This window comes from Euleptes europaea, chromosome 4 (genome assembly GCF_029931775.1).
Source record: "Euleptes europaea isolate rEulEur1 chromosome 4, rEulEur1.hap1, whole genome shotgun sequence".
In the NCBI taxonomy this organism is placed as follows: Eukaryota; Metazoa; Chordata; class Lepidosauria; order Squamata; family Sphaerodactylidae; genus Euleptes; species Euleptes europaea.
Genome location: NC_079315.1, coordinates 96,470,276 through 96,491,328, shown reverse-complemented (window position 1 = coordinate 96,491,328; position 21,053 = coordinate 96,470,276). Strand labels below are relative to the sequence as shown.

The following is a 21,053-nucleotide window of genomic DNA, read 5'->3' as shown; positions in this document are numbered from 1 at the left end:
AGTGGGGCAGGAAGAGATGCTGCAATCACTGCCATCCCACCTCTGCCCTTAAGCCTAACCAGGGCCTCGCACTGAACACATGAAGCAGCCTTCTACTGAATCAGACCCTCGGTCCATCAAAGTCAGTATTGTCTGCTCAGACTGGCAGCGGCTCTCCAGGGTCTCAGGCAGAGGTTTTTCACATCACCTACTTGCTTAGTCCCTTTAACTGGAGATGCTGGGGATTGAACCTGGGACCTTCTGCATGCCAAGCAGATGCTGTACAAACTGAGCCACGCCACCTCCACAAATGGACTGCTCAGTGCTCTTGGTTTCCCATTCACCCCTGGACAGGTCATTACTCTCTGGGGAGTACCACTCGGAGACTGGGACCCAGGAACAAAATCGCTGCCCCCAGTTCTGAAAATGTAAATGCCCTGGAGTCTTTGGAATTCAGCAGGTGGATACGAGCCAACACTGGGACATTGCATCCATTTTTATGCATGCCAATAGGCTGGTGGGGTTGCTTCTGATTTAACAATTATACATACTGGAATCTGACACTGGCATCTGCTTTCATGTCTTCTGAAACATTCCATCGCAACCAATATTTAGCACTTAGTTGCAGAGTTGCTGATGGAAGCTAAACCCCAGAAAGACCCAGCTTGTGCTTAGAAGCAGAAAGAAGTTTAAAATGTTCACAGATGAAGTAAAATTATAAAAGCATTTTGGGGGGGGGGAAGACAAACAAAACAGATCCTGTATACATTATTTCTGGCTGGGATGGAGAATCTGCATGTGACAGACGGCAAGTGACTGTGTGCATTATCTTCTTTCCATTCAAGGACAATCCCGATATACAATGAGTTAGAAAGCAAAACAGTAGATTTCAATATAACACTACAGCTAAAGCAGCCAGCGTGGTGTAGTGGTTAAGAGCAGTGGTTTGGAGTGGTGGATTCTGATCTGGAGAACCGGGTTTGATTCCCCACTCCTCCACATGAGCGGTGGAGGTTAATCTGGTGAACTGGATTTGTTTCCCCACTCCTACACACAAAAACCAACTCTTCTTCTTCTATGCAACCCCCACTCTGAAGTCATATACAGTGGCCTACCATTTCTCGACAGTCAACTCCCTCTATTTTTTGTAGTCTTAAACAGGCTGTAAAAACAGGAAGTTTACCAAGCAGGCTGACATGGCTGGAGGCTGCATTCGGTCTACTGACTCACAGGTTGTCACACCTGAACCCAAACTCCTGATGCTGCTCTAATGACATGGCATCAATGCGTATGGGACAGCTCAGGTGACGGGTTAACCAGAGAGGCTCGTACTAGCTCAGTCCTGGTTGGCCACTGTGTGAACAGACTGCTGGACTTGACGGGCCTTGATCTGATCCAGCATGGCTTTTCTTATGTTCTTATGAGTCTACCCTTGCTCTGAGGTCCAGATGACCAGAAACCATAATCTGCACCCACTGAATGTTCATAACATGAAGCACAACAGCAGTATAGTTTCTCCAGGATCAGAGGAGCATGCCCATTATATTAGGTGCCGTGAAGCATAGGCAGGATGCTTCTGCAGTCATCTTGTTTGTGGGCTTCCTGGAGGCATCTGGTTGGCCACTGTGTGAACAGACTGCTGGACTTGATGGACCTTGGTCTGATCCAGCATGGCTTTTCTTATATTCTTATGTTCACTACAATTTGTAACCCTCCATGTCAGATGCATCTCGCCAGCTATGTACAGGGTGTTCCAGTAGGGACTCAATAAATCTCTTGTTTTGTTGCCTGCCCAGGACTGTCAAAAATTAGTCGTGGGAAGAGAGCTGTCAAACCACCAGGCAGGCCATACTATGTGACTGGTAGGCTGCGTTCGCCATGTTGGATCACAAGTCTGCAGAGCTGGGCTAACACAGCTGAATTCTCTCGTCACAAAGACTGGAGGATCCCCAGTGTACTCGACAAAAAGTCCTGAATAGGCAAATTCAGGGGTGGCAATAGATTCCAAGTGGTAAGGTCAAAAATAACAAGAAGTTCCTGTCAGATGTTCACCACCTCTAACATCTGGAGATTGGCAACCCTATTCCCTTGGGAGACAAAACCAACTGTTGACTCCTCCTATAACAAGGGTTGCCAACCTCCAGGTGAAGCCTGGAAATTTCCCAGAATTACAACTGATCTCCAGACAACAGAGATCAGTTTCCCTGAAGAAAATGGCTACTTTGGAGGGTGGCATTATACCCTGATAAGATCCTTCCCTTCCCCATACCCCACCCTCCTTAGGCTCCACCCCCAAAATCTCCAGGAATTTCCCAACCCGGAGTTGGCAACCTTACCTAGAACTGCACACTACCTGTGGTCAATTACCACTTGACCATCTTGGAACAGGGGCACATGGTTTCTACTGAACTACTGAAAAAAACAGTTTTGAACAGAAATGTTCTCAGCTCTGTGTTGAATTTGAACAGCTCAGGGTGCATTCAAGAGGTCACGTGACATATGTGTATCAGCAAAATAAAAGTATTGTGGCTGAACAGCCTTGAAGTGCTCCTTCTAGAGTGCGGCAGCCAGTCAGCTCTAGGCTGCAATCTCATTACATGTTCCAGTCTCCCCAAGGGTCGGGTCAGGTCAGGTCAGGACGTGGATAGCAGAGCTATGGCAAAGGCTGGAGATAATGCAAGAAAGCAGTCTCAAAGTTCTGGGAAAGGCCTGGTGGCGCACTACTGTAGCTAATCCGTCGAAGAGGGTTAATCGCTAGCCAGTGTTCTTTTCACTTTGATAAATATCTAGTTTGGATAAAGGAATCACTTTTCCCATGTGCCATGGGATAGTTTTGCGCTCCCAAACCCAAATGGATAGCAGAGCTATGGCAAAGGCTGGAGATAATGCAAGAAAGCAGTCTCAAAGTTCTGGGAAAGGCCTGGTGGCGCACTACTGTAGCTAATCCGTCGAAGAGGGTTAATCGCTAGCCAGTGTTCTTTTCACTTTGATAAATATCTAGTTTGGATAAAGGAATCACTTTTCCCATGTGCCATGGGATAGTTTTGCGCTCCCAAACCCCTGCAGAAAAAAAATCTCAGTGCTGTCTATTTTTTTAACACAGCCATTTAAGACACGTTTGAAGTAGCTTTCAGTTCAAAACTGCTCCAACAATAAAGCTCAGTTGATTACAACTGAGCCACTTGTGTTTTTCTGTAGCATCCATATTTCTTAAATCCAACAGGAAAAATCCTATATATTCTTTTAAAAAGCATTTGTTTTGCACATTTTGGTATACGGTTGCCAGCTCTAGGTTGGGAAATACCTGGAGGTTTTTGGGGCGGAGCCTGAAGAGGGCGGAGCTTAGGGAGGGGAGGGAGCGGCCATTTTCTCCAGGGGAACTGATTTCTGTCGCTTGAAGAGCTATCGTCTGTAATAGAGCCAGATCCCCAGCCACATCCTGGAGGTTGGCAACCCTGTTTTGGCATGCACACATATGGTAGACAAGAAAAGTGGCATACAGTCATTCCCACTCTTGGACCCTGGATGAGGCTGTTTCTCCACCGTAGCTCTCTGGAAGTTTTTATGTGGCCCTGAAGGCGTTCGCTCCATCTATTTGTTTCAGATAGGATGGTGACGAGACTGAAACTGTGATCAGCATGTATACTTGGTGAGCTTACCTGCAGCCACCGCTAAATGCCCGTTTAAGGTGAGAACTGCTATTGTATGACATATCAACATCTCACAGTCGGAACACATATTTCAGGTGCCAGGTAGGTTTGCATACATAAATTAGGAAGTGTGCCGTTTGCCGTGTTTGACCCCCCTGCTTCCCCCCAGGTTCCTGGGCAAAAAAGAAAAATCCTCACTACATGGGAAGCCCATTCCTGAGGAGAAGGGCTGAGCCAGTGGCTGGAGGCAGTGTGGCCACGCCGTCTCCAAAGGAGGATTCGCCCCACCCCCCACTGAAGACGGAAAGCTGCTCTTACCTTCAAGCCCTGTGGAATCGCTCCATAGCGTTCCACAGGGCTACGCCACCTAAAAAGGTGGTGTAACTCAAGGTAAGGGCAAAGGGAGCATTACCGTTAGGAAGGGGTGTTAGGAAGCTGCCTAAAGGCTGCTCCTCCCCCGGAACACCCCCTGGGATGCTGTTGCACAGAGGTGCACTGTCAGGATACCGGCTGGAGGCCGAGTCGGCATCCCAGGGCTGCGCTGCCATAGCAGCACAGGGAGGCCGACGGGAGCACCCCAACGCCAGCGTCCATGCCACTCTTGGCAGCGCAAGGGGCCTGGGCACGGGCCCTTGCGCGCCTCCTGAAGACTTTCGCCTCCTGAGGACGTTCGCCCTCCTAGCTCAGGAATGGGAAGTAAGAGACTAACTGTTTCCCAAATGGCAGTATACCCTCTTGGATAAGTAGGGTTGCCAGGTCCCTCTTTGCCACCGGTGGGAGATTTTGGGGGCGGAGCCTGAGGAGGGAGGGGTTTGGGGAGGGAAGAGACGTCAATGCCACAGAGTCCAATTGCCAAAGCGGCTATTTTCTCCAGGCGAACTGATCTCTGTCATCTGGAGATCAGTTGTAATAGCAGGAGATCTCCAGCTAGTACCTGGAGGCTGGCAACCCTATGGATAAGTCACCATTTATTAAATACCAATATTCTCTCTATAAGCATGCCTCAATCTTCTGCAGGATCCACACATAGTTAGATATTGAGACACTATTATAATTCACTTCTGGTATTTTCCTGTCCTGTGCTGAGCCTTCCTTGCTGAAACAAAGAACTGGATTGTCTATCAGGTCCATTCCTGGCTGTCGTGGCAAATCCCTTCTCCCCAAATGTTAATGTAAAACAAGAAATTAAACAGAGACAATTTCCCTTTCACACGCTTTAACAATCCTCAGATTGGGAAAGCAAGCAAACAGTGGCAACCAGGACCATCTTTGTACTCAACTCCTGTGTTTACAACTCCTATTTAGCAACAGGAGTGAGAAGTGAGGGAACTATTAACAAAGTTATTGATGATTATTTCTCGTATGCAAGCACAAATCTGAATCAATTGGGGCAGAGGAAAGAGCGCTCTGAAACACAGAAACATAAATGCTATTGCAGCCACTGAACATCATCATCTGGAATCTTTTACCCATCAAAGTGAAAGGCCGGAATATTACGCACAGTTCTACCATCAAAAGCCCTGCTTGGTAATTTGAGAGATAAATTCAGAGTCTGGCCAATGGGGGACAACCCACTCCGTTGTGTCCTCATACAACCTTCTCTCTGAATCTCCACCGTACACCAGCAGAAATGTCATGACATATTTCTTTCTCTCTGAGTCTCTCTGTCTCTCTCTCTCACACACACAAATTGTCCAGATTTCTCTTTTTTTTTCATTCCTCTTCACTGGGTGCAGCAATGTTTCTCTAAAAGTATTTCAACGGCTTCCCAGCTCTGCCACTGGATTCCTTCCCAGTTGGATCACTCTTCTCATGTGTCAGACCTTTCCACACCCCGTGAATAATGTTTGGTCAGGCTGGGCAACTTGGTTATGTCAAACTGTTCTCAAGAGATTTTCTCCCATCATTTATTTTGGCACACGTTACTTGCAGGGCTTCCCCCTCCCCTCTGCCTCTCATCTGTGTGGTCCTTCAGGTTGGGGGAAAAAATGTTCAGTAGCTCTTACTGTGAAGTTATCAGGTCACCAGTAAAGGATTTTCTAGGAAGGGAATTTTAACAGGCTTTCCTAATCCAGGAGTCACTAGCAAGACTAAATATGCTAAGTATGCTAATAAGTTCGTTCTTCACTCAGCAATAAAAACCACACTGATGTTATCTTGTAGTATTCATTCCTAATGTTAACGGGAACAGCCCTCCTTCTCATCCTCCTAGTTTTGAGCCGGAAAAGAAAACTTATTTCATATCTTTCAAAGCTTTCACATGCCTTTTATTTCTTAACAGACAAAACATCAAGGAAATGCCAATAGTTTGAAATATTAGGAATGTACCTATAGACTCTTTTAAATTTTCATGTCCTGAACCTTTTTGTTTCGGCCGTTTGTATGGGCATTCCAAATTTGCTGTTTCTTTTAAGCCATGTTTATGGCATTTTAACACCATTTACATGTTATATGCCATTTATATGTGGGGAAGAAGAACAGTTGGTTTTTATATGCTGACTTTCTCTGCCACTTAAGGGAGAATCAAACCGGCTTACAATCACCTTCCCTTCCCCTCCCCACAACAGACACCCTGTGAGGTAGGTGGGGCTGAGAGAGCTGTGATTAGCCCAAGGTCACCCAGCTGGCTTCATGTGGAGGAGCAGGGACACAGTTCACCAGATTAGCCTCCACTGCTCATGTGGAGGAGTGGGGAATCAAACCCGGTTCTCCAGATCAGGCTCTACCGTTCCAAACAACCGCTCTTAACCACTACACCACGCTGGCTCTCTTAAAAAATATCCTAAATTATATGGAAAGGGGCATTAATTTTTAGGGGGGATCTTGGACATAAGGAAACAGAGTCTGAGATGAAATAAAGATTCACAGGTTCAATTTGTATAAGGGAGAAACAAAACCAAAATGGGATTTTTTTCCCTAATCAAAATGGTAAGACCGTGAAATCCAGTAGCATTGCTGTGAAATACTACACTGAAAAGAATTGTGTATTCCTATTTATGCGTAGAGAAAGAGAGCTCGCTGGACAGACCACTCTGGTTTACTAAAAAAAGCACTCCGGAACATGATTCTGTAACGATGTGCAACCTGGTCACTAAGAATTTTAACTGCTGTAGCTATGATGGTATGGAAAAAGCTCACTAGTGCATGTGGTGTTGTCAGCATTCACTTGACTGGCTCGGGGCATGGTTAGACGGCATCATGCGCTAACTAAAAATTGTGACTGCTACACACAGAAAAGGCCATCTGCCCTCATTCCCTTCCCATACTTTCAAAGAATTTCAGCTGCTCCTCTGTGGAAACAAATTTTATAATGGCAGGCTCTCCCTCCAGGCCTGAGGATTTGCAGATGGCAGCCAGCCTTAGCCCACGTGAATACAGAGCGGGGAATGCTAGCTGTCGTATGAGTTGAAATCTGCATATGAGATCAAAATACTTTCAAAGGAGCGAAAACTTCCCTTTAAAAAAGTGATGCAAAAATGTCTCACAACAGTTATCATCTCAGAAGAGGTGTTTCCATTTCTTTCCCACGCAAGAAGGGAGGTGCTTGACATCTGCAGTTTTAATAAACGTTTATATTAGGGCTGTTGATTCGGTTCGGCCCGAACTGAAAAACAGCCGAATTTCCCCTGATTCGGTGGTTTTTAGTTCGGAACGAACCGAACTCAAAAATGGAGGGCAACCGGGGAGCTGAATTCAGCGAGTTCGGGAGTTCACAAATAAATCCGGCCAATTCAGGAAATTCCTTGAGTGTTGCACAAATGCTAGCTTCCCCCCTAATTTTGCTCCCACTGCCCCATCAAGCAGTAGCAGGAGCTGGAAGTGCAGTGTAGGGTTACCAGCTCTGGGTTGGGGAATTTCTGGAGATTTGGAGGCAAAGCCTGGGGAAGAGGTTTAGAAGGGATATGATGCTATAAAGTGCAGCCTCCAAAGCTGCTGTGTTCTCCAGGAGAACAGATCTTGGTCATCTGGCGATCAGTCATAATTTTGGGAGAGCTCCAAGGTCCACCTGTAAGTTGGAAACCCTACCATACCCTTTTCAGTATACTTCATGCATCTGATACAGAAGGCTAGGATCTACAGCCACTCATTGCAAGATAAACTGGGTTATTGCTCTTTAGCTATTTCAGCTAACGAGCAATAGTGGCCCATTTTTCCACCATCGGAGAACAGTCGCTTTTTCTGAAATGCTGGAAGGACATTACTGTCCCTCCTCCTATACAGCCTGCACACAACCTCCTCTTCTGTAGGGTTGCCATCCTCCAGGTGCTAGGTGGAGATCTCCTGCTATTACAACTGATCTCCTGCCGGTAGAGATCAGCTCACCTGGAGAAAATGGCCACTTTGGCAATTGGACTCTATAGCATTGAAGTCCTTCCCCTCCCCAAACCCCGCCCTCCTCAGTCTCCACTCCAAAAACCTCCCACCGGTGGCAAAGAGTACCCTGGCAACCCTACTCTTCCGTGATTTTTTTTGTAGTGTGCTATGAAAAGGGCTAAATGTTTGCCTAGTTAACTGCTAACAGTAATTATACTTTCTAGCTCTGCAAGGCACAATTTTCCCTCTCTATTCTTGAATTAAAACTGATTTAGTGGATGCAGGAAGTACTGCCCTCATGGCTCCTGTTTTGGCTTTGGCTGGTTGTCAAATGTATTGTTGTAAGGCTAAAACAGATTGAGGGGCCAACACTTCCTGCCTTTATTCTGTTTTAGCTTCATACGGCACCAGGTAATGAAAGAGATTTAGCCTGCCAAGCAATGATGTCTGAAGCCAGGTCAGGACAAGATCTGCCCTCATTCTGCCATTTTTGGTTAAAAGAATAAAGGGGTGGGGGGAATGGCACCTTGCAGTAGCAAGACAGCACAGTGGCTTCCACCAGCAAAAGGGATAAAAGGTTGTAGTAGAGAAGCAGGGAGGGCCCTGTGGAACAGAGTGGTAAGCTGCAGTACTGCAGTCCAAGCTCTGCTCACGACCTGAGTTCAATCCTGACAGAAGTTGGTTTCAGGTAGCCGGCTCAAGGTTGCCTCAGCCTTCCATCCTTCCGAGGTCGGTAAAATGACTAACTAGCTTGCTGGGGGTAAAGGGAAGATGACTAGGGAAGGCACTGGCAAACCACCCAGTAAAACAAAGTCTGCCTAGTAAATGTCGGGGTGTGACATCACCCCATGGGTCACGAATGACCCAGTGCTTGCACAGGGGACCTTTACCTTTAGAGAAGCAGGGAGAATTTTTGTGAAACCTTTTCATCCAGTCCCTATTTTGAGTCAAACGTGTCTGGCTCTAAACTTTCCATTCACCAGTAATAAAATGTCTCTAATGAATCAGAGACGCTTTCTTCATCTGAGAGTATTTTCCTGCCCTACCCGAGGAAGTAGAAAAGAGCAAGAGTCCAGTAGCACCTTAAAGACTAACAAAATTTTCTGGCAGGGTATGAGCTTTCATGAGCCACAGCTCACTTCTTCAGAAAGCTCATACCCTGCCAGAAATTTTGTTAGTCTTTAAGGTGCTACTGGACTCTTGCTCTTTTCTACTGCTAGTGACAGACTAACATGGCTACCCATCGTAATCTACCTGAGGCAGGATGAGATGAATGTAGAAATGAGGATCTATGACATCACGTGCGCTCAAAGGGTGTTCTGGGATCCCGGAATTCAACACCACTTCCCAAATGTGTCCAAGACTCCCCCTTCCTCCCATCACTGTCTCTAAAACTTAAAAACTGATTCTCAAAATCACAGGATTAGTTAAGACACAATGTCAAAGCGTACTTTGCTGCTATGTGAATGAGTCTCATAATTTCAGGCACACTCCTACCCTCTTTCCTTCCCATTCATGTGGATTTGCAGCAAAGTGTAGCTTGCCATTACATCTGAGCTGACAAACTATGGCTTGCATTGGCCTCTGCAAATCAGGACTGCAAACTGAAAGGGAAAACCACAGTTCACAATCCTGGTTTACAGGCTAAATGCAAATAATATTCTGGCGGTTTAAAATGAAATAGTAAACTAGTCCTTCCTGCGAATGTGGAAATCACTAATTAGCTAGTGAAATGTAAGGGGACAAGCAACTACATAAGCTAACCCGAGACTCCTTCAAGGCTTGCTCCAAATTACAGTTTGGCATTACATCTGAACCAAGTCACAGTTTTTACTGTTGGGGGGAATGGAGTGGAGACCATGGTTTTGTGAAACTGCCTTCCATTTTATCCAATTTATTTTGTTGCTCTCATTCAAAGTTGGATATTCTGCTTGCTCACAGCAAAGATATCTTGATTTTAAGTCAGAATAATGCAATAAAATGGAAAAACCAACAGATGGATACCATTTCAGAAGGTAGATCCAGGTATTTCCCAACCCGGAGCTGGCAGCAGAACTAGGGTTGCCAGCTCCAAGTGGGGAAATACATGGAGATTTTTGGGGCGGAGCATGAGGGCAGGTTTTGGGGAGGAGAGGGACTTCAATGCTGTAGAGTCCAATTGCCAAAGTGGCAATTTTCTCCTGGTGAACTGATCTCTACCAGCTGGAGATCAATTATAATAGCAGGTGATCGCCAGCTAGTACCTGGAGGTTGGCAACCCAAAGCAGAACAGCTATATTAGAGTCTATTAGAGACCGACAAATACAGGTATCTGATGAAGGGAGCTTTGACTCTCAAAAGCTTATACCCCAAAAGTCTTGATGGCCTCTAAGGCATTACTGGTCTCAAAAACAGGTGGAGATGTGTGAGATCATCTGTGTGAAGAGAAAAGGATGCTGAAGCTGCCCTTCTGTTCCTCCTTCCCTCCTTCCGAACACATGATCGATGTAGCTGCACCTCCTGGATCAGGTGTTTCCTGGAGAAGTGCATCAACACCCCCAGCTATTAGGGATTGCAAAATCTCCAGGCGAATAAATGTTTTCTTGTCTCCAATGAGAAAAAGAAAGCGTAGCAGCCAATATGTGCCTGAAAGCCACACGAACTCTCTTAAATCTCTGTTATTATTTGGTAACGCTTTTTGTTGCAGTTTATTTCCAAAATGAGGGAAGCTTGCAGGCATTTTCCAAAAGCTGTTTTCATCTTCTGTATTTGAGCACCAACACCAGTGACAGATATTACTTTGTTTCAGATTATCTGGGGCCGCTAAACCTCTATCAGCTTTAGGACTGAACTGAAAGAGATATAATGCCTACCAGAAAAGCATCATCTGTGCTTTACTGCCCCCTCATGTGTCTGAACGTGTACTTTAGGTGTTGTCTTTTTCAACCACCTATTCTATTATTACCCTGGTCTGGGTAGCCCCGGCTAGCCCGACCTCGTCAGAGCCCTGGTTAGTATTTGGATGGGGGACCACCAAGGAAGTCCAGGGTTGCGACGCAGAGGCAGGCAATGTCGAACTACCTCCGAACGTCTCTTGCCTTGAAAAATCCCACGGGGTTGCCATAAGTCAAGTGTGACTTGATGGGGGGGAGGGGGGAGTCCATTAGAGGTGCCAGCTGAACCTTCTGTGACTGGAGATATCTTTAGCTATTCATAATGTTCACCTTCAATACAAAAGACAACCATTATTGTCCCTCATAGCTCAGCACATTGTTTCCTACAGTCAAGATTAGTGGATTTCACTTTATATCTCTAACCAGCAGAGAGGTCAAAAACTCTTAACTAACTGTTACCTAAGTAGCAGAAAAATGCAAGAGTCCAGTAGAGCCTTCAAGACTAACAAAATTTCTGGCAGGGTAGGAGCTTTCGTAAGCCATAGCTCAGCTGTGGCTCAGGAAAGCTCCTACCCTGCCAGAAATGTTGTTATTCTTTAAAGCTTTACTGGACTCTTACACTTTTCTACTGCTATTGACAGACTAAGACGGCTACCCATCATGATCTGTTACCTAAGTATTAACTGTTATTATTTATGTAGCACCATCACTGTACATGGTACTTTATAAAGGAGGGGTGTATATAGTTTTAATTAATTTTAATTGTAGTCTATAGTCAGGAAGACCATTTTCATCCATACTATTTTCTTTTGCAAATTTCCCATGTTGTTTTGTTTTGTTTAATTTGTACAATATATGCCGATTATGCAAGTGATTCAAAACTAGGTTTGCCAGCTCTGGGATGGGAAATACCTGGAGATTTGGGGGGTGGAGCCTGGGGAAGGCAGGGTTTGGGGATGGAAGGGGCCTCAGCAGGGTATAATGCCATAGAATTAGGGCTGCCAGCTCCGGGTTGGGAATTACCTGGAGATTTTGCTGGTGCAGCCTGAGGAGGGTGGGATTTGGAGAGGGGAGGGACTTCAATGCCATAGAGTCCAAAGGCCAAAGCAGCCATTTTCTCCAGGGGAACGGATCTCTATCACCTGGAGATCACTTGTAACAGCAGAAGATCTCCAGCCACCACCTAGAGGTAGGCAACCCTATATACTCACCCTCCAAAGCAGTCATTTTCTCCAGGGGGACTGATCCTGGTCATCTGGAGAGCAACTGTAATAGTGGGAGATCTCCAGGTCCCACCTGGAGGTTGGCAACCCTATTCAAAACGGATGCCCATATACCTTTCAAGATGGCTTGGAGGCTTCAGCTAATACAAGCTGCAGGAGTATTACCCCTACTCTGCATCACCTTCCTATTGGCTTCCAGGCCCAGTTCAAAGTGCTCTCAATGACATCAAAAAGCCCTACCAGATCTTGGACCGACATACGGTAAAGAGCATTTCCTCTCCATTCCCTCGGACCTGTGGGTGAGGCCCTGCTTCATGATCCTGTATTTACAGAACAGAGTCCTATAAAGGAACAGAACGACTCCTTCTCTCTAATGGTGTCAACTCTGTGGAATACTTGATCAAAAGAAACGCATCTAACTACTTCTGTGGTGACCTTTCAGCACTTAAGTGAAAATATGCCTTTTTCAGAAAGTGCATTGTGCTGGCTAATGGCTGCTGGAGATGTTTTTTCTTCAGCTGTGACTAAAACTGTCATCTTGGGGCTGTGTTTTTAGTTAAGCTCCACATTGCTTTGACACTGGTTTAAAACTGTGGCTTGAGAACAATATATTTTTATTTTTTTATATTATGTTGCAGATTTATTTATGTTAATTATGTTGTCCTACCCAAATAGAATAGAATTTGACACAAATAAAAATAAAGAAGTTATTAGAAAGATTGTAGGATGAAGTAGATAGAATGACATACATTTGTCCCAATATGATAGGGTTGCCAACCTCAAGGTAATAGCAGAAGATCTTCTGCTATTACAACTGATCTCCAGCTGATAGGGATCAGTTCACCTGGAGAAAATGGCTGCTTTGGCAATTGGACTCTATGGCATTGAAGTCCCTCCCCACCCCTAACCCCACCCTCCTCAGGCTCCGCCCAAAAAACCTCCTGTCAATGGAGAAGAGGGACCTGGCAACCCTACAGTATGAAAACTGTTGAAGCCATTCTGTTGAATGATTATTGTGTTTTCAGATGGTATTAAGAAAAATACAAATGAAGCTTCACTTAAACTGTGCAAAGTCTTTGCCTTTTTGCTACAATGGTGCAATACCTGGCATGACCCAGACATTTTTAAGAACTCTGGAATCCCATTTGATTGATGGAAGTATTAAATCACTGCTTAAATCTCTCCCATGAAATCAATGAGACTTACAAGTGTTTAATATTAGCTGGATTGTGCCCAATGTTTATTATTTACCAAAGGCTTTATTTAATAAGCATGCTTCAGTGCACCCAGCTATGACTCACTGTAAGGGGAAATACCTTTCTGGCTGCAGAACAAAGAGAAAGTGGTAAGATTTCAAAGATACACAGTAAGCACGGTAAGCACAAGAGGTTTGTGGCTGCAGAGAAACATGCCATTCCTGCTCCCAACTAGTTTGATACTGTGCAGCAAGGGAAGAGAGGAGTGCAGGACAATGAATTTGCCGGATGTGGGTTCATACCATCAGACACTTTAAGTATATATTTGGGGGGCACTTGGAAGAACAGGGGAAGTAGATGTGAGAATTCCTTCCTACACTGGATTATGATTTTTGCTAGAGAAGTAGTTTTCAGTCTCAGTTCCCAGAAGACTTTAGATTATTTCAATAAGATCTACAGTGGCATCCCAAAAGGGCAGGTTACTAGGGTTGCCAAACCACGCCAGGATGGGGGATTCCCCACATTGGGCCCCTTCACCCAGCACCATCCAGCTGGCCGGTGGGGGTCTTACCAGGTTTAAAATGAGGCCTAGGCCTTAGGGTTGCCAGGCCCCTCTTCGCCACTGGCGGGAGGTTTTTGGGGCAGAGTCTGAGGAGGGTGGGGTTTGGGGAGGGGAGGGACTTCAATGTCAGATTCCAATTGCCAAAGCAGCCATTTTCTCCAGGGGAACAGATCTCTATCGACTGGAGATCAGTTGTAATAGTAGGAGATCCCCAGCTAGTACCTGGAGGTTGGCAACCCTACTAGGCATTGATGTCACCATCGTGATGTTGTCAGTTCCAGAAGTGATGTCACCACACAGGCAATGACAGGGAAGACATTCTGATATTTGGGCAAAACTCTATGGTAAAAACAGCTTCTACCATAGATTTTTTGCCCAAATGCCAGAGTGTCTCTCTTATTGACATTGATATGATGACATCACATCTGGAAGCAATGTCATCATGAAGGAGACGTCGAGGCCTAGGTAGGCCTCATTTTAAGCCTGGTAAGACCACCCCCCTTCCCCGCCGATGATCAAGGGGACCTGGAAACCCTACATGTTACTGATCATCCTACCTCATGTAAACTAAAAGTACACCCTAGGACTCACCCTGGCGCAGTGTTTTTGGTGGATTCAATCACAGGTCCCATCCAGTTTATCAGAAGACCCAGAATGCCTCCTGGCCTACCCGAGGGCCTGTCATCAGATTAGAAGGCCTGAGGTGGTACCTGGATAGGGTTGCCAACCTGCAGGTGACACCTGGGGTTCTCCCGGAATTACAACCTATCTTCAGACTAGAGAGATCATTTCCTCTGGAGAAAAAGACAGCTTCACAGGGTGGACTCTGTGGCATCATATCTGTGCTAAGCTCCCTCTCCTCAAAGTTTTGACTGGCCAGTCAGTCTTTCTGCATAATACATAAACTTGGGCCTGAACGACTGGCAACAGCAATTATGCCCAATGGTGGCATATACTATGAATAAATGAAGATACCTTATACTGAGTCAGACCATTGGTTTATCAAATTCAACATTGTCTTGCAGTAAAGAGGTCCTTTCATATCACCTACTACCTAAGCCTTTTTATACTGAGATATACTGTGGTGTTTGGGATTGTACCCAGGGATTGTACCCACAACCTTCTGCATGCAGAATTGATGATCTGCCACTGACCCTCCCAGTGGGGCTACAGGTAGTCAGCTTCTTGAATAGTGAGGGGAGAGGACTCCCACATCCTTATTGGCTGGCATCACTGAGCATTCGCAGAGTTTGGAGCAGTACTGTGCAGGCACACAGCTTCATCCGAATGTGCAGACGAAGACTCATAATGTCATCAGCTCATGCTCACCAGGTTCATGGCACTACAGAACCGTGTATGGTGCTGCTATAGCCACTCCTGCTGTCCCTATTGCTGAGTGATGCCCACCAGAAAAGGCATGGGTCCTTTTCTCCTTGGTCACTCTCCAACAGAGGCAGCCATATACTCTGCCCCAAAAGGTCCAGAAGACCTTAAACTCAAAATGTATGCAGGGGTTGCAAAAGACACAATGCCCAGAATCACTTGAAATGCACCTCCTCATCAGACAAATCACCATGGAAAGGATTCCATGAGGTCCGGATGCTTGAAAAATAATGGCCCAAGAGGACTAACGCCTCTACTTATGACAGTTAATAAGATGATTAAAAGCCTTACAGACTTACATTATCAAAGGACCTCAGTTTTTAAGAGTAATGAAGGAGAAGGGCTGCAGGTAAGGAAAGGTACATTTAGAGGCAGCTAATTTAGAAAGTAACTGAAGAACCAGGTTCATAAGAATACAAGAAAGGCCTTGCTGGATCAGACCAAGGTCCATCAAGTCCAGTAGTCTGTTCACACAGTGGCCAACCAGGTGCCTCTAAGAAGCCCACAAACAAGACAACTGCAGCAGCACCATCCTCCCTGTGTTCCACAGCACCAAATATAATAGGCATGTTCCTCTGATACTGGAGAGAATAGGTATGTATCATGACTAGTATTTATTTTTACTAGTAACCATGGATAGCCCTATCCTCCATGAACATGTCCACTCCCCTCTTAAAGCCTTCCAAGTTGGCAGCCATCACCACATCCTGGGGCAGGGAGTTCCACAATTTAACTATGCATTGTGTGAAGGAAAGGTTCCTTGGAATGCTTCACTAATCTCCACTGAGGGAGGGAACTGAAGCTTCTCCACCCACGGGTTTCTTCTGCGCTTGGCAGATGGTTCTCCTAATTCTCATTTGGATTCACATGAATGGAAATCCCACCCATATAGCGGTCTCAAAAGTGTGTACTGCAATAAACAAGGGACTTTCTAGAAGACATGAAGATAGCGCTTCAAACACTTCTGGCAAGAATCTCTGAGGTGGAAAACTGGAGCCAAATTTCTTAATTGGTGTAAAAAGGAATGGTGAAGAAGAAGCTTCTATTATTTTTTCTCCCCTGGCCTTATGCCCTTGTATAACGTGCATCACCACAATTACTAGGGTTTTACATGCCCTGGGGGAGAGATTTGTGCCACAAAGTCTGTTGCTCCGGTAACTGCTATAACATCAAATACAGCCTTATGACTAGGGATGGGCAGACCAGTTCAGGCAAAGTACCATCTAGTCAAACCTCTGGTGCTTCTAAAATCTTTCAGTTGGTTCAGTATTCTTCAGCTAATGGAGCCAAACCATTCAGGTGTCAAGCACAACCTTTCGTTTGAAGTCGAGGCCTCACAAAGTTGGCTGGGATTTCTAATGGAAGATAAGCAAAAAGTCCTGTAGGCTTCTTTTCCTACTTCTAGAGGAAGATTTCTGTTCTGCACAAACATTTGGGTACCAGGTACTGAAAATCTAATTCTGTTTCAATTAATAAATGCCATGACTTAAGCTAATGACAAATTTCTAAACTGGCTTAAGAAAGAGGGGTGAGGAAGAGGCCTGTTTTCCCTCTTGGCTTATTTCTATAATATGCATTGCCAAAATTAAAAGGGTTTGATATGCCTTTTATTTGATATGCCTTACAATGTCCCATTCCCCCAGAGTAGGGTTGCCAGGTCCCTCTTCACCACGGCAGGAGGTTTTTGGGGTGGAGCCTGAGGAGGGCAGGGTTTGGGGAGGGGAGGGACTTCAATGCCATAGAGTTCAATTGCCAAAATGGGGTGGGCTTTTCTGGTGGAGTGACCTTGAAGTGACATCATCATATGTTATCACTTAACCTTTTAGCTGGAATTTACATCACAGGACATCACAATATGACATCCTTGCTGAGCTCCATGTTCCCCAAACTCCACCCTCCCTAGGCACTTCCCCCAGAATCTCCAGGTATCCTGGAACCCTATTCTGTATATTCACTTATTTATACCAGCATTTATCTCACATTGACTAAAACAGTAACCAAAGAAAGGAATAAGGTATCCTTAAAGTCAATTGCATGATACACCTGAGCATTCCTGTCCTGAGGGCCCAAGACATTTGCAGCACCAATTTAGCTGCTGTAACACATTTGCGTTTTCAAGCCACTGAAGTTGTGTGTGTAAAGTGCTGTCAAGTCATAGCTGACTTATGGCAACCCAGTAGGGTTTTCAAGGCAAGAGACTAACAGAGGTGGTTTGCCATTGCCTTCCTCTGCGTAGCAGCCCTGGTATCCCTTGGGGGTCTCCCATAAAAATACTGACCATGGCTGACCCTACTTAGCTTCTGAGATCTGACAAGATCAGGCTAGCCTGGGCCCATCAAAGTTGCCAGCTACTTGTTTTGTTCCCAAATGGGAAAAGCCTGCCTCACTACATTGCCTCCATATTGCATTCAATCTGAAATGAAGCAAGGTTTATCTATGAAAATATGTGCATAAACTCAAAAAGCAAACATGAGAGTGAGAGGATGGTATAACCACACAAGTGGTCTAATCTAGCCATTCCTCCCAGTATACTAAAGAACTGCTACACACATGGGACTCCCTACAACACATAGGATTTTCTGTTTGGGGGAAGCTCTATCCATGCAAATCCTTGTTTTGATGGAACTGCCCCTTGTGCTGAATTGAATAAGGAAGCAGGCTTGTGCAGCAGTATGTTGGAGAAGCATGCATGGACCTCTTATTAAAGGTAATGCCTCTGAAAAATAGGTGCTGGAAAGGAGCAGAATCATTAAAATCATTTGCATATTATTATTTACAGATCTTGAGAACTCCCCCATACCATGCAGCTAAGCAAGCTGCTGTGCAGATGCCTCCCAGTCTGTGGTGCCCTGTTCAAAGTACAGCAGTTGTTTGGACCAGTTGCACGTTGCCAGTTAGGGAATGCAGTGCTGAGGAAAGTGCCCTCACAATCCTAGCATGCATTGCTGGAAAGAGAAAGGCAGCTGGGGCATGCATGGTTGTAACTGATGTTCATCACTGTAATCAGTGGTGCATGATGACAAGCTGGAACGTGTCCAGAAGAGGGCAACAAAGATGGTGAGGGGTCTGGAGACCAAGTCCTATGAGGAAAGGTTGAAGGAGCTGGGTATGTTTAGCCTGAAGAGGAGAAGACTGAGAGGGGATATGATAACCCTCTTCAAGTACTTGAAAGGCTGTCACATAGAGGAGGGTGCCGAGTTGTTTTCTGTTGCCCCAGAAGGTCGGACCAGAACCAACGGGTTGAAATTAAATCAAAAGAGTTTCCATCTAAACATTAGGAACGGAAGAACTTTCTAACGGTTAGAGCGGTTTCTCAGTGGAACAGGCTTCCTCGGGAGGTGGTAAACGCTCCTTCCCTGGAGGTTTTTTAGCAGAGGTTAGATGGCCATCTGTCAGCAATGCTGATTCTATGACCTTAGTCAGATCATGAGAGGGAGGGCATCTTTGCCATTTTCTGGGTCACTGGGGTGGGTGGTGGGGAGGTAGTTGTGTATTTCCTGAATTGTGCAGGGGGTTGGACTAGATGACCCTGGTGGTCCCTTCCAACTCTATGATTCTATGACACAGAGAAATTGTACATGAAGCCCAGTATCTATAAGGTATCCCACCAGTGGTTATGACCTAAAGATGAGGGATAAACCTGTGTAATGCACAACTGGAGCTTTTGCTGTAGTTTTCACTGACAAAGGTCCCACATCATGTAAGGTGCAATAATTTGAAGACCCAACCATGACTAATCAACTGAAAACAATTACGCTGCTTGTGTAAAACTCACTTGCGCCACAGCCACTGGTGGTCAAGGCATGATGTAGCACAGCTTGGGCATTATGGGAGTGGAAATGTAAGGCGCTGATAGAAAAATGTATGCAGCTTTTGAAGTGTGGAAATGTGCATAAAATAATTGGATAAATCAATAATATGTTGTTTAGAATTTGGTGGATTTTACTGCTTTGACCATGAACAAGAAAAATACTTAACAAAAATAATATCTCATCCAAGAGATATGGTTGGATTAATCTGTCTTACCTGTTATGGTTGCTTTGTTGATGGATGGTTGGTTACACATGGGTGACCGTCTGATAGAGAGAAAATGTAAGTCATTAGAATGAATCTATTTATAGTACTGCATTCCTAGAAACCATCTAATTGGGGAAAATATTAATTATCTGATGGGTAAACTGGAGAATTACTGTGCAATCCAAAGCAAAGTTGTACCCATCTAAGTCCATTGAAGTCAGTGGGCTGAGAAGGGTGTAACTCTGCTTAGGATGGTACTGTTAAGGAGAATGCCTTGGTACAAACAGAAAGAACATCTACATACAATAGCACTACAAGTAATATGTACCCAAATAAGTAGGTGTACTGACTAGGCCAGCGATGGCTCTAGAAGTTGGAAACCCAGGTTCACATCCTCACATAGCCACGAAGCTACTTAAGCAGACTTGGACAAGTCACAGTCTCTAAACTGTGCAGTAAAGCTATCAGTCATATGTTCAGTCATCTCTGTGAATGTTAGGGTTGCCAACCTCCAGGTACTTAGCACGGGTAAAAGGTACACAAATGCACAGAGCCAGTTAGCAAATTGCAAATATTAATAGGTGCTAGAAAAGAGAGACAAACAGTGTGAAGCAAATATTCCTAACAACTGTGACTAAACAATATACAATATATACAGAGAATATATTCTATGTATATATTGTATATATTGTATATTGTTTAGTCACAGTTGTTAGGAATATTTGCTTCACACTGTTTGTCTCTCTTTTCTAGCACCTATTAATATTTGCATTTTGCTAACTGGCTCTGTGCATTTGTGTACCTTTTACCCGTGCTAATTCCCAAACCGCCAAGGTATAGGCACGGAGGTGCCTTTGTTTTGTTTTTGCTAAACCTCCAGGTACTAGCTGGAGATCTCCTGCTATTACAATTGATCTCCAGCCGATAGAGATCCGTTCACCTGGAGAAAATGGCGGCTTTGGCAATTGGACTCTAGGGCATTGAAGTCCCTCCCCAAACCCTGCCCTTCTCAGGCTCCACCCCAAAAACCTCCCGCCAGTAGTGAAGAGGGACCTGGCAACCCTAGTAAATGTGGAAGCCTTTCTCAGAGGCTTCAAGTGTAGAAATGGCTACCTGCTGACCATTTGTAGAACCTGGTTCATGGTAATCTATCCCTGTTATGCTCTTTATCTGCATACACAATCACACGGAAGGATTATGGAGTGCGAAGGGGCATCGATTCAAAAGGTTCGAAAGGAGAAAAGCACCATACTCACTTGCTGGGTGCTCGATCCTGTAGGTTGGTTAATGCAGCAAAATTATTCCGTACAGTACGTAAGCTGGCCAGCACCTGTAGGGGACGAACATGAAGCTTCATTCTCGGTTTCTTCAGGTGTGCTCACAATTTCTCTCCATTGGACAGAAAGCAAAAGGCTTTCTAAACAAGCTAATAAACTTCCCAAGATTGTTTTGTTGTGTGATGCCTTTGAAGGTTGTTCCACAATGAAGCTTTTGTAACACAAGGCAATAGTTTTGTCGCTTTCTCTCTTACTAAAGAAACCATTATTTGTTTAAAAGCTGCCTTGCTCAAAGAGGAGGAAGATTTCCCACAGAACCCCCTTTGTCTGCCCAAAACCAGCGAGTTTGGAAAAGAATGGGCCATTGCCATCCAGGGCCATTTGCATTAGAATCGTTACAGCAGTGAAACTTCTGCACAATAAGAACCTTTCATGTTTGACGTCCGATCAACACAAAACCATCTGTGAACAAATTCATGTGGTCCTATTTTCTATGTATTTATTTAGATCATTTGTGCTCCATCTTTCCGTTCAAAGAGAGCCTAGACGGCTTACAACAAACTAGTTAAAATGTAATGA

The 21,053-nt window shown here is 45.0% G+C and overlaps 1 protein-coding gene across 5 annotated transcripts in view; it reads right to left on the bottom strand.

Moving 5' to 3' along the window:
• The window catches only part of PDE4D (phosphodiesterase 4D), a 687,791-nt gene that overhangs the window by 115,889 nt on the left and 550,849 nt on the right, over window positions 1-21,053 (bottom strand). For all 5 annotated transcript variants that reach the window (XM_056847943.1, XM_056847945.1, XM_056847948.1 and 2 more), the window contains 2 exons: window positions 20,454-20,527; window positions 19,207-19,256 (listed from right to left, as the gene is read on the bottom strand). In XM_056847943.1, the coding sequence (XP_056703921.1) occupies window positions 19,207-19,256; window positions 20,454-20,527 (124 nt within the window). The remainder of the gene's footprint in view (window positions 1-19,206; window positions 19,257-20,453; window positions 20,528-21,053) is intronic.